General features: G+C 38.6%; 1 protein-coding gene across 1 annotated transcript in view; it reads right to left on the bottom strand.

The window, feature by feature from the left end:
- The window catches only part of FAM92A1 (family with sequence similarity 92, member A1), a 24,411-nt gene extending 18,006 nt beyond the window's left edge, over positions 1–6,405 (bottom strand). The window contains exons 1-5 of the mRNA XM_012643563.1: positions 6,228–6,405; positions 5,440–5,674; positions 3,079–3,147; positions 2,261–2,362; positions 83–88 (exon numbers count right to left, since the gene is read on the bottom strand). Coding sequence (XP_012499017.1) covers positions 83–88; positions 2,261–2,362; positions 3,079–3,147; positions 5,440–5,674; positions 6,228–6,253 — 438 coding nt within the window. The 5' untranslated portion in view covers positions 6,254–6,405. The remainder of the gene's footprint in view (positions 1–82; positions 89–2,260; positions 2,363–3,078; positions 3,148–5,439; positions 5,675–6,227) is intronic.
- Positions 6,406–14,518: the final 8,113 nt, after the last annotated feature.

The raw sequence follows: 14,518 nt of genomic DNA on the forward strand, positions 1-14,518 counted from the left end.
TTTTAACCTTTTGCTAATGAGAACACTGAAGCAGACTAATTCCTAATACTGTTTATTACATGTGACTAATGCAGTCCTTTACTTGTGACTACTTCCTTTTGACTCATGTCTTTCCCTTCCCCATTTATTGGTATTTTCATTTTAAAATTTGGAAGGATAAATAGAGTTGGCTAACCTAGGAAAGCATGGGGAAAGAGAAGCCATAGCTAGGACATCTGTATCTTAACCTTCTATCACCTTCCAGCAACTACTATTCATTTCTGAAGGTCTCAAATCCTTTACTTAAGCATAGCAATGTACCCAAAGTCACACAGCTATTTTTAGAAAGAGAATATAGATTTCTAATAATTTTTCCTTTCACTGAAAGTTTTTCTAAATCCTATAATGTATCAATTTGAGTAGGAAATGCTTTTGATTAAAATACTAAGACATGACTCCATGACTAAAGATATCAATATATTAAATAGAATTAGTTAAGAATTTAAAATGATTATAAAAGGGTAAGCCAGATTGGTGTTTTTAAAACTATGTTATAGGAAGCTTGTTTAGAAGTCACTTGGGGCCTTTCTTAGGGGGTGAGCAGGTGGAGCCCTGGGATTCTTTACCCCAATCTCTTCTCTCACAGGGACTCCATTTTATTTTACATATTACACTTTAACATACTTCTTCTAAATAGGTAAATTTTAAGGGTCTATCCTGGTAAAAATTCTATGAAAATATGATTGAATATTATATTTATATTGATACATTTATATGTAAATTGTTATTTTTTGGTCTTAGGTTGTAAAAATATACAAGTTGCAGATCTTACCCAGTAAGCAAAATCGATTCACCTGTAGCAATAATCTCTTCAGTTGTTGTACTTATTTTCTCCCCATGTGAACCCACAGACCTGCTTCATCTATGCTCTAAAACTGCATCTCTTTCACAGCAGTGTTTCATAGAGCACCTAAGAAAAATCTTTGTCTTAGGAATAGATTCATTTCTGTGTTGAGTGTTGATACCAATACTCCTGATTCAATCTTTCCAACTGCTGAGGATTACAGATGTTACATTTTACCTGCCTTCATATACCTCCACTCCTTCACAGAGAACAAAAGAAAACATTTTGATCCCTGGCTTAATTCTTAAACACTGGTGACACTCCTCCTGGCCTCTATCTTGATCTCCAGTTGTCAGTCATGAATTTTCTAACATTGTCTAGTTTCTATGACTTGCTTAAAACACAGACTTGTGTACTCTCTAGTTTGCAGATCTTAAGCCTCCATAACTATCTGGACTTCAGTGGGCACTCCCAGCCTTATGGCTGTCCATTTTTGTTTAGTACAAAGTTGGGCTTATATACCTTTGGTCCAAAGGAAGAAGGACCAAGCAATTGGCGCAGCCCCAAATCACTGCTCAAGGGACTTCCCTCAGGAATGGAGGTATTCTGGAACCTCAAATGCCCCCAAAGAGCCACGCCTCATGTGGTTTCTGGCTGAGCTGGGCAGTAACAACCTCAAGGAGGTAGGAAGGAGACACATAAGAAGGAATGGGAAAAAGAGGCAGCAGGGATGTTAGTGCTTTCTACACAGTTCTGCCTATCCCAGTTCCTGGCAATTAACCAAGCACAATTTGTATGCTTTTGTTTAAGTCATGAAGGCATATTCTAGTTTAAGAAATAGTCAAGTTTAACAGAGGAACCTTGTTACAGTAGACAGTCCTGTTTAGATCCCATTGTGTCCAGCTTGGACCTCAACTATACTCTTAAATCTCCTGAGGGTCATTGGCTGGAAGTCATAATTGTGGTTTCAGAGAGTTGTTTTAGTTTTAAAAGATGAAGGAAATTATAATGGGAAATTTTCTTTCCTTTTCTCAAAAATGGGGCAGAGAAGGCGTTGATATATTAAAATTAATGATAAAAATGACAAATCTTTAAGTTATTTTTATAATTTCTATTTAGTCATTACCATGTGAAAGAAATTTCAGAAATTTGAATTTACTCATATTAATAAAAACATCTGCATTTATGAGTGGGACTTTTTGTTCTGGGAAGTCTATTATGGAAAACAATATAAGGGGATTGAATTAGGTGGTGTAATCTCTTTAAAATTAGCTAATTTCTATAGTGAGAATTCCTAAATGCATGTGTTTCTTTTCAATCTTTACATTCAAATTCTCCAGTCATTTAAAAGTAAAAATGCATAATTTCTATATACATTTACTTTTGTACTGCATACCTTACAAAACATTTTTTTAAAGATCAAATTTCAAAGGATACAATAACATGTCGATCAGATGGGTTTCGCTGACGTGTTCTTTCTAACTGAGTTAACTGCTTAGCTTCTCGATTCCTTGCTGTTAATGTTGCCTTCAGGTCATCCTGGCAAATAGGCACTTTTTGTTAATAAAAATTTCTGATTTAAGAAATAAAATGTACATACACACACTGCTTTAAGAATGGAAGAACACTTCTTGTTTGATCCAGGTACCATTACCACAGGAATTATAAATACTACATAATTAGTATGTCTATGTGTGTGTGGAAGTGTATGTTTCTTTTAATATTCTCTTAAAATAATGACACAATTTCAATGCAAAACTATAACCATAACATATACATATATGTGCATATATGCATAATTTTGATTGTGGTAGTGGTTACATGGGTATACACATTTGTCAAAATTCAGTGGTCACTTAAAATGGAAGAGTTTTATTGCATGTAAATAATATTTCAATAAAGTTGTTTTTTTCAAATAGAACTTTGTCACACATTTTAAAAGTCTAAATGTTATCACCTACTTTAAAACAAAAATAGAAACTTACATAGTAAATCAATTTCTGCCCACATATTCTTCATGACCATGTTAAATATTTTAAAGTTTCCATAATAATGTCTTACGCTGCTACAGTAGAATACTTAGTAAGCTCACTAAAAATATGTCATTATTCTCAAAGATCTAAGAAGTAATCTTTCAGAGTACATAAAAAGAATAACTACACAATACTTAATAATTTTTATTAAAAGGACAATTGGAAACCTTATACTCTTTTCCAGAATATCTAATAATAGTTGAAAAAAATGGATTTACTTACCCGTTTCATTTTTACAATGGTTCCATAAGCTTTCAAAGGTTCAACTACTTTGGCTTCAAGTCTTTCAACCTATTGAAAATTATTATAAAATATGACTGAAAAGAAATATATAGACATATCAAAATTTAAATTCTGAAATGAAACCTGTTTAAACTGAACATAATTACTATATGAATTAATATTTAAAAAATTTTCAATTAAAATGTCACTGTTTAGCTTATCTTTTAACCTGTAAGTAAAAGGATAATCACCATAAATTGACAAGACTTAGAATCTAAACTTGAACACATTAAAAACTGTTGAGCTGTACAGTAACGGTAAAAGCAGAAGAAAAGCATCTGGTGTGTAATATGACAAGAAAATGTCTTGGGTTTCTGAGGAGCTCATCTTTGCTACGTCATTATCTAAGTATTAGTTTTTTTACTTTAAAGTAGTAGTTTTGGGGTAAGTTTTAATACATCTCCAATTTTAATACAGCTATCATTTTCAGTGTGTTTAGCACAGTGTTGGACAGATTACATATATTATCTCTGAATTGTAATAGCCCAACTTTCTAGAAAAGAAAATTGAAGCTCAAAGACACAGCATACTGGAAACATTTAAAGCAACACAACCGTTGAAGCAAAACAACTTAGGGATCACTGTATTAGCCGTATTTTTTTTCTCAGAAGCCATTTTTGAATTATCAAAGCCTAAAAAACAAGATAAATGGTCTCAGTGTTGCTGAGCTGTCAGACTGTATGTCTAGTCTCTTTTTTATTTAGAATTAAATAATTTTTCTTAAACATTATAGTTTTTATCACATTTTGAGTAATTCTTTTACCAACCACACTAGTGGAAGGCAGTGAAGAGATTTTTTTTTTTTAAAGGCAGGTATATAAATATAGCATCAGAAAAATAACTCTCTTGGACATTAAAATTTTCTCTCCCTGGGATAGGTAATACAAGTGACATGTATTTAATTGCTAAAATGAACATGTATTATTTCTACAGCAGGAAAAAGGCTTTTTTATATAATTAATGAGTATATTTCATTTCATATTGATTTTTCTTTAATTTCTATAAACACTGTATATGAATGTTTCATTTCAAAAGATTTTAGGAAAATGAAAAAAAATCAAGTTCCCATCAAGCATTTAAATATTAAGAATCCTAAAATCAGGAATATTTAGGATGGTTTAGTATATCCCATTTCTAATAATCCATACACTGATTATTCAGTGTAAGGATTAGCCAAATCTCTTTTCTGTTCTCCTTTTGGTTGCCTACCTTTTGTCATTGTTCATTAGCACCTCCACCATTTGGTAAGCAAGGGAAATAAAAGGAGAGCAAATGTAAATCAATTCACTTTGCTATTTGGTAAATAGCATAAAGGTTTTCTACAAAGGGGCATTGAATTATTGACTAAAATGGGATTTTAGGATTATCTGTGACTATAAATTATTTTTGAAACACTAAATCCTCAGTTATGTATAACTGAGAGTTGCTTGTTTATTACAGAAGAAATGTCACATGACAAGAACTCAACATTTTTCCAAAAAGTACCCCCAAATGTGATTACTACTCAAATTTTTGTATAGATAGCAAATGATGGGTTCAAAGATTATTCTCATTTTATTTTTTGAAAATTGAAATTTCCATTTTAGGCTTTAAAAAAGGACCAAAAGCACTGATAAGAAAAGTACAAAAAAAGCAGTTCTAACCAGGGAACTTCTGACAGGCTAACCTGTGTCTGGAAACTAAAAATAAATATAATAAAAGTGTTTATGAAGTATTACAGGAAAAAAAAATGGGCTTTTATAAAGAAAACAATCACAAGAACACCGCCCCTGCCACCCAAAGCAAATCCCTTTCCCCAATACCTCACTACTAGTTTCCATGATATAAATCATAGCTTTTCGTTTTTTTCCAGTCAAAGAACCAGTGGTCAACTTTTTAGAGCATGGAAGCAGCAACCGTCTCTTGCCTATTTATTAATAATTTATTCATTCACAATACCATTCCCCAAAATTTCCGTCTCCAGTCATACTTTAAAATGCATTTACACGCACACAAGACACAAGTCATGCTGCTTTTCTTCCCCATGGGTACTATGCATGCTACACCTGTTAATGGCCACCGCTTGGCCAAAAGTTGGCAAATAAAGTTGGGAAATTAAAGACTTTAAGACATCCTAAAGTTTAGTTTGAAAATGGTAAAATAAATCACAGAAAGCTGCCCTTTAATAGACTTACACAATGTTACAGACATGAAAATGTACGTTTCTCATCAAGCGTATGTTCACCACTGCAGTTAGGTAGATTACAAGTGAAAGTCTTCACGGCTCATTCATAACAATGACGCTGTGACCTCACTCCATACCTCTGCTTGTCGATAATCCTGAAGCTTGGCAAACTCATCAGCAAAGTTTTTCAGGCCCTGCCTTAAATTTGGGGTCTCTGTAGAGGCATACACGCTGATTTCATTCACTAGAAGGTCTGCTTTGTCTCGCAGCCTAGCAGTTTTCCGCACATAGGCAGCAAAGATTTGGCACAGCTCTCCAAAATGCTTCTCCACATTTGTGACAGCATCTTGTAGTTGTCTGGTTTGAGCGTCCCTAGAGAAAAAGGTGATACAAAAATCAAAACATTCTCGTTAGAGATGAGAAGGCTTCACATTGATATGCGAACATTCCCGGGCCATTCTGCAGCTTCGAAGGCACAAAATCACCAACGATCGATACCACTGTTTCCCGGGGCAGACTGTCCTCCTCCAGCGCCCCATTCAGGGCCTGGCCTACAGGGCCGTGTAGAAACAAGAGGAGACCTTGTCCCGGCAGGCCTCGGCTTAGCAAGGTGGTGGCTGTTCCGGCTGTTCCGCGCTCCGCGGCCTGGGCGCACAGCTGCCTCCCAGGCTTCCGCACCGAGCGGCAGTGAGGGGAGCGGAGCCGCGGGAGTGTGGACGTGGGGCAGCCGGCCGGGTCCCCGGTTTCCCCCCGCCGCCGGCGCTCGCTGCAGCCCAGGGAAATAGGCCCCAGAGCGCAGCGAGGACTGTGCAGCCTCCCGCCCAGGGTCGGAATTCGGCGCGGAGGCCCCACGGAGAGAAGCTTCACTCCCCCACCACAGCCTCGCGTGTGGGCCGCCCTGGGCAGCTGGGCCTGGGGCTGTTACCGGTTTTCCAGGCTGCGCCTCAACATCTTGCCTCGCGCGCGGCCGGGGACCCCGGCCTGGGGTCCAACGACCCGGGTTCGGAGGCGTCCGGGCGCGCGCTGGGTCGGGAGCCGCAGTCACCACCGCCCGGAGCCGGAGAGCCGGCCCCGCGCGCCGCCGCGCCAGGCTGGGCGTTTCTATGGAAACTGGGCGCGCGCCCCCGCGTTCGCGGCGGGAGTCCACAGAGCGCGGCTGGGGCGCGGGAAGCGCAGCGCGTTTCTATCGCAAAGCGTGGGGGAAGCGTCGCCCAAGCCCGGCCTTTCATTCTAAGAGCCGCGCTCGCCCGGCACTGGTCTCCCGCGTCCTAGGCGACTCTGAGCAAAGGAGGAATAAAAAGCCCAACAACCAGTAACCAGGGGGGAGGGGTAACGCTAAAGGTGAGGGGCCCAGTCTCTGCCCATGCGACCTTTAGTCTTACGCTCAACTTGTCCGCTTCTGTGTTTGAAAACGTGGGCTCTTGGACGCTGCCTTCGGAAGGAGCCGTGCTTACTGCCTCGTCTTTAACCCTTCATTTATTCGGCAAGTATTTGCTGAGTTTTCACGTGTGGAAAAGATTACGTTAGACACTGGGAATCATACAAAGATAAGAAGCAGGGGTGCCAGACCTGAAGGGCCTGAGAGTCTGATGAGGAGACAGCCGCTTAAACGTAACGGTACGCCGAGATCAAACAGGACACTTGGTTTTTCCTTGAACACCCGCGTCCTTTGGGCCCTCTTGGCCTCTGCGTGTGCTGCTCTTCCAAGTAACACCGTGAGGGCTAAATTCAAACTTTCTCTGCTTCAAGAAACCTCCCTGGGCTCCTCCTGCACTGGGCTTATTCAGGCAGTGTTAGGGCCCCTTCCCTTGTAGTATACTTTGTTGATTTTGTGCTGTCTCCTGTACTCTAGACTTTGAGCTCTTTGAGGAAGAGGAAATGCAATTTTGGTCTTGTATTCCTCAGTGCCTTGTGCTGCTTGATAAAAGTCTTTTGGACAAATGGATGTCCTTAGTCCTTTGTTGCTTCTTTTAGAACTCCCCTTAATCTCTCATGTTACAATGTGTACTTCTCTTTTCCCCTTGCATTCATTCAGCGATTTATCTATTGAATGCCTGGTGTGTTCCAGGTAGTATGCTGGGCTCTGAGGATGGAGTGGTAACCTAAAGTCAGGACAGCCTTTGCTCTTACACAGCTCACAGTCATGTGGGAAGGATAGACACTATTCAAACAAGTATGTGTAAAATTGCATCTGGGGTATGTGCCACTGTGTCGGCTTCTGCTGTGTAGTAAACCACCACAAAATTTAGTGTCTTACAACAATCCTTTAGCTAGCTCAGGATTCTATGAGTGGACTGGGTGGTTCTTCTACTTTGGTTTTGCTCAGCTGGGCTCTTTCACACCTTTCTGGCCATCTGGAGGGTCTGCTGCTGGCTGGAGATCTAGGATGGCCTTACTCATATGTCTTGAGGGTGGCACACTGTCAGCAGGGGCAACATGTTTCTCACTCTCCAGCAGTTTCTCATTCTCTCTTCAGTGGTTTCAGGGTTCCAAAACAGCAAGACAGCACAAGCCTATTGCACAAGTGCCTTTTGAGTGTCCGCCTGTGTCATGTTTGCTGATATCATATTGGTCGATGCAAATCACATGGCCCAGTGCTCAGAATAGGAACTCAATAATTAGTCGAATTTATCAATGAATAAATAAATGAGCGAGTGAAAACCTCACAAGAGAGGGGACTTGGTGTGTGTGAGGAAATGGAAGAAAGCCAATGAGGCTGGAGTGGAGGAGGTGGTGCCGTGGTCTGAGATGTAGCTAGAGGGGTATGCAGGGGCCAGGTCATATAGGACATTTTGGCCATGCTAAGGAGTTTGGAATTTGGTTCTTGTATTAGTCATGGTTCTCTGGAGAAACAGAACCAATAGGATGTATATGTGTATATAATATGTAATTTAATTACAAGGAATTGGCTCAAGTCCAGTGATTATGGAGGCTGAGAAGTCCCAAGATCTGCAGTCCACGAGCTGGAGACCAGGAGAGCCAATGTGTAGCTTTGGTCCAAGTTCAAAGGCTTGAGAACCAGGAGAGCTGAGAGTTTAAATTCTAGTGTGAAAGCCGGCAGGGTTGAGACCCAAGGAAACTAGGTGATTCAGCCCTAGTTGGAAGGCTAGAGAAGACTGAGGTCCCAGGTCAGGCAGTCAGGCAGGAATAGATCCCTCCTCCTACTCAGCCTTTTTGTTCTATTCAGGTCTTCAGTTGATTGGATGAGGCCCACCCACCTTAGATGGGGCGATCTGTTTTATACAGTCTACCGATTCAAATGTTAGTCTCATCCAGAAGCACCCTCAGAGACACTCCAGGAATAATGTTTGGCCAAATGTCTGGGCACCTGTGGCCCAAATTGACACATAAAATTAGGGAGCACAGTCCTTACCTTAGAATCAATGTGAAGGTATTGATGTGTTAGAACAAGTTATTTATTATGTAACTCTTAAAGCTTTTAGCAAATGCCTCATGTGTAGTATAGTAATTGTTGAACAAATGCATATTGAATTGCATTCTTTCAGTCTCCACCCAATATATGAAATGAATGTGCTCTAGGAATCCTTTTCCTGAGATATATGCTCTTTGATCTTACTCTCCTGTCAACAGATATTGTAGATTTTTTTTTGAGACAAGGTCTCACTCTGTTGCCCTAGCTAGAGTGCAGTGGTGTCATCATAAGTCACAGCAACCTCAAACTCTTGGGCTCAAGCAATCCTCTTGCCTCGGCCTCCCCAGTAGCTGGGACTACAGGTGTGTGCCACCACACCCAGCTAATTTTTCTATTTTTTGCAGAGTTGGGGTCTTGCTTTGTTGCTCAGGTTGACAACAGATATTTTAAGACAGGTACCAACACAGTTGTTCTCAAGACTTTTCACTACTTGGAGGCATTTTCTTTCTTATAGGCTATACTTTCTCCTAGGACACATTATCTCATAGAAGAGGAGCTGGGGACCTGGGAGGTCAAATGCCTTGGCCAAGGTCACATTATGGGTCACGTGATATAGGAGAACTGGAATTAAATCCTTTGCCTTCTCTTTCCAATATTTTTTCCATTTTATTAATACAAAGTTATCTCCTCTTTTCTATGATTTTTTGCAAAGCTCTTAAACAAATGGAAACATTTGAATGTCATTCCATATTTGGAAGGAAGGTCTGTGTCACAAGATCAGTAAATCATTGGACATAATTTCCCAAATCTCTGGAAATTATTGTTCCAGGTTACAAGCAATATAGGCCCTGACTTTTCTTAAACTACTACATGATATTTGTACATTTGTTGTGAAAACAGCACAGTATTATTTTGTGTAACATTGAATGAACTTCAATTTATTTAGCGTGGCTTACGAGGGGTCCAATGGAGGCAAAAAGTTACGTCAGTTTCATTCACTCATTTATTCAACATTGCTTACTGAGCACTTGTATTAGGTGCTGGACTTACTATTTCTGAACTCAAGTGCTCTGAGTAAAGTGGGAGGAGACATTGTACATGCAACTGGCTAATTTTTAAACAATTCCTTTCCAGTCTTATTTCTTCAGGAATTTAAACTAGATTATTTCTATTTAAACTGTATTATTATTTGGCTAATCAGAGCTTCCTCCTTCTCTCCCCCTATCCCATTTTAGAAATGAAGAAAGATATTAAGTGACCAGTCATGGTGTATTGTATTTATTTGCTAACAGTGGGTTCATGCCTAACAATATAACTTTAAATACAGCTGTTCCCTGTTAAGTAGCTTAAGCAATTTGTTTTAATGCTGACACATAGAAATATTTTTTTAAGCAAATAATTTAGTTTTTTAATGTTTTGTTTATTTTATTTTATTTTTTACTTTTTAAAGATTCATTATTTGAGGATTATAGGAACTCCCTCTAGTAGTAAATTTAATATGTAAAAATTATTTGGTCAAGTTCTCTAGAACTGTGGTCCCCAAGCTCCAGGGATGCGGACCAGTACCGGTTTAAGCCTGTTAGGAACCGGGTCACACAGCTGGAGGTGAGCAGTGGGTACCAGCGAAGCTTCATTTGTATTTACAGCCTCTCCCCATCACTCACATCACCACCTGAGCTCCATCTCCTGTCAGATCAGCCACAGCATTAGATTCCCAAAGGAGTGCGAACCCTACTGTGAACTGGTATGAAAGGGATCTAGGTTGCACTTTTTATGAGAATGTAATGCCTAATGATCTGAGGTGGAGCTGAGGTGGTGATGCTAGTGCTGGGGAGTGGCTGCAAATACAGATTATCATTAGCAGGAGGTTCGACTGCAATAAATGTAATGAGCTCGAATCATCCTGAAACCACCCTCACCCCCTGCCACCCTTCAGTCTGTGGAAAAATCGTCTTCCATGAAACTGGTCCCTGGTGCCAAAAAGGTTGGGGACTGCTGCTACAGAAGACACGGGGATAAAATGAAACTGCCCTAGACTATGATCTCTTTTATGACCAGTAGAAATCACACCTATAACTGTTTTTTTTTTCTTTTTGAGACAGAGTCTTGCTCTGTTGCCCCTGCTAGAGTGCCATGGCGTCAGCCTACCTCACAGCAACCTCAAACTCCTGGCTTCAAGCCATCCTCCTGCCTCAGCCTCCCAAGTAGCTGGGACTACAGGCATGCGCCACCACACCAGGCTAATTTTTTCTATTTTTAGTTGCCCAGCTATTTTTTTTTTTTCTATTTTTAGTAGAGATGGGGGTTTCACTCTTGCTCAGGCTGGTCTTGAACTCCTTATCTCAAGTGATCCTCCCACCTCAGCCTCCCAGAGTGCTAGGATTACAGGCGTGAGCCAGCTTGCCCGGCCCTGGTTTTCTTCTTAGTATAATAGGGAGGGAGTATAATTAGGTAATTAAGTTCATGGGCTTCAATGGGCTTTTATATCTAATGTTTGGATTTACAGTCAGGCTCCATCACTCTCAAGCATTAGCATGCATCAGAATCACTGGAGGGCATGTTAAAACATGGCTTTCTAGACTGTAGCCTAGAGTTTCCAATTCAGGAGGTTTGGAGTGAGGACCAAGAATATGCCTTTATAACAAATTCTCAGGTGATGCTGATCCTGCTGGCCCCTGCCACACCTTGAAAACCACTGCTCTAGATTCCTGGAGGGTCTTATATTCCTCAAGGTGTAGCTCTAGGGCTGTTGTGAGGATTAAGTGCAGTACTAAATGTTAAGTGTTTAGCATGGTACCTGACGCAGTAAGTGGTCCACAAAGGTTAGCTCTTATTAATATCATAGATTAGTCAGTGTTTTCTAGTTTGGACTGAATTCAAAACATAAGGTAGAACTTTTTAATAATACTGTTGAGCTATTATTGTTCGCTAAGTTATATCAGCAGTCCTACTTATCATTAAAATCTTTGTGCTTAACACTATATAATCACCATCAATATGCCTATTAGCATCTCTCTACTTATTAATATATTAATCTTTTTGTATATCAATTTGAAAAATTGATCCAAAACAAAAGAAAAAACACATGTGGGAGGGTATGGCAAAGAGACACAGGAGCCAATTGAAAGAGCTCCGAATGGCCAAAGCTGGAACAATTTGAGCAACAAAATAAGGCAGTAATGGATAACTTAAAGTAAAAAAATTAAATATTCCTGAATCCATGCTGAGATAAATCAATGTTTGCCTAAATAAATAAGTAAATAAATGGAGAAGAAGAGACAAATCTCCCATATAGAAGAATTCCAAATAATTTGTGTAGATATTCTGTAATCAAGGAGGTAGAGTAAAAGTCCTTTCTCCTTAAGCGTGGGCTGCGCATAGTAACTTCTTGACAAAAACACAGTATGGAAAGAGGAAAAAAGAATAACATTACAATAGAGAAACATGACAAACACTACTCAGCCATGTGATTAAGGTCAATATGAAGAGTGATAAATTATGCTTCTAGTATGTACCCTTTATATGACATGATGAAATGGTATCTTACATCTGTGATCTTCCTCCCCCAAACTGATAGCTGTGGTGTAATTGTGGGAAAAACATCAGATAAATACCAGTAAAGGGAGATTTTCTAAAATACCTGAGCAGTACTCCTCAAAGCTGTCAAAACAAGGAAAATCTGAGAGACTGTCATAGCCAAGAGGAGCCTAAGGAGACATAATAACTAAATGTAATGTGGTACCCTGGAACAGAAAATGGATATTAGGTAAAAACTAGGGAAATTTGAATAAAATATGGAGAAAAAATAAAGCAAAGCTTTTTGTCTTTTAGAAAAAATATTGATATATGCTCATTATTAGATTTTTTTTTTTTTTTTTTGAGACAGAGTCTCACTGTTTTGCCCTGAGTAGAGTACCATGGCGTCAGCCTAGCTCACAGCAACCTCACACCCCTGGGCTCAAGCAATCCTTCTGCCTCAGCCTCCCGAGTAGCTGGGACTACAGGCATGCGCCACCATGCCCGGCTAATTTTTTCTATATATTTTTAGCTGTCTGATTAATTTCTTTCTATTTTTAGTAGAGACGGGGTCTCGCTCTTGCTCAGGCTGGTTTTGAACTCCTGAGCTCAAACAATCCGCCCGTCTCAGCCTCCCAGAGTGCTAGGATTACAGGCGTGAACCACTGCGCCCGGCCCTGGATTTTTCATTAATACCAAGAAGCATAATATAGGAAAAAATGCTATCATGATAAAATGTTATGTTAATATTAGGTGAACATTTTTCTGGATCTATCTATCTGGAAGGCAGAGATAGAGCATATATATATATATACACACATACACACACATATATAAAAAACATGTGTATAGTAGGTGTGAAGACAATCTCATAAAAATAAGATTTTTATGTATGTTTTTAGATTTTACTTTGGGTATTCTTTATTTTACATTATGAAATATATCACATGTATAGAAAATAAGTAATAGACACTTAGATATTCACTGGGCAAATTTTATTATATTTGCTTTATATTTTTAATAATCAGAATTTCTCATGATAAAAAGTAATCCTCTGACCAGTACTTTTTTTGTTATGATAATCACTATCTTTAAGGTGGTGTATCTTCTTTCCATGTCTGTTTTTATACTTCTACTTTATATGTATGTATGTATTAATGATATAATTTTGTTTTTAAACTTTATATAATTGGTATAATACTTTACATATATTTTTGAAATTTACTTTTTAAACACATTATATCTTAGACATTTATCCATGTTGTTACATTTAGTGCTATATAGATTTTTTTTTTTTTTTTTTTTTTTGAGCTAGGATTTCACTCTGTTGCCCAGAATGGAGTACAGTGGTGTCATCATAGCTCACTGCAGCCTGGAACTCCTGAACTGAAACGATCCTCATGCCTCAGCCTCCTAAGCAGCTGGGACTACAGGTACATGCCACCTTGCCCAGCTAATTTTTTCTGTTTTTTTGTAGAGACGGGCTCTCATTGTATTGCACAGGCTGGTGTCAAACTCTGAAGTAATCCTCCCACCTCGGCTTCCCAAAATGCTGGTATTACAGGCATGAGCCACTATGCCTGGCCTTATATAGATTTTTATTGCATGAATAATTCACAGTGATTTCATTCTTCTGATGGATATCAATTGTTTCCAATTTTTCCTATTATAAATATGCTATGATGCATATGTACTTGATTTTCCCTAGAATATCTACATAGAAATGGCTGGTCTTTTCATGTTGTTTGTAATGAGTTTTGCATGACAGGAGTTCTTCATTTTAGGTCTTTAATCTAGTTGGAGTTTATTTTTATAAATACTGTGAGGTAAGGATCTAATTTTATCTTTTCCCATATGGATAAAATTTTCATTTGTTTAAAATTAGTTTATTGAATTATTTTTATTACTACTTTTGTGATATACTAAGTTTCTATACCTAGGATGGACTGTTTCTAGGCATTCTATTCCATTGGCCTATTTGTCTATTGTTGCCAATACCAAACTACTTTAATTAAGGATATTCTCAATGGATCAAATTACTTTAAACAAAGAGAAACTTATAAATTAGTAAGATAAATGAAGTTGTCCTTAACTTGATTTATCTTACAACTTGAATAGATTTTTTAATGGATGCAACCATAATTTATATTCTTAATCTACTTTTTTTGGTACAGCTTTATTGGGACATAATTTACATACTATATATTTCATATTTAAAATGTACAATGCAATCATTTTTGGTATATTCACAGAGTTATGCAACCATCAACACAATCAATTTTAGAACATTTTCATCACCCCAAAAGGAAACTCTATGCATATCAGCA

The sequence above is a fragment of the Propithecus coquereli genome, unplaced genomic scaffold (assembly GCF_000956105.1).
Source record: "Propithecus coquereli isolate 6110/MARCELLA unplaced genomic scaffold, Pcoq_1.0 Scaffold2, whole genome shotgun sequence".
NCBI classification, from domain to species: Eukaryota; Metazoa; Chordata; class Mammalia; order Primates; family Indriidae; genus Propithecus; species Propithecus coquereli.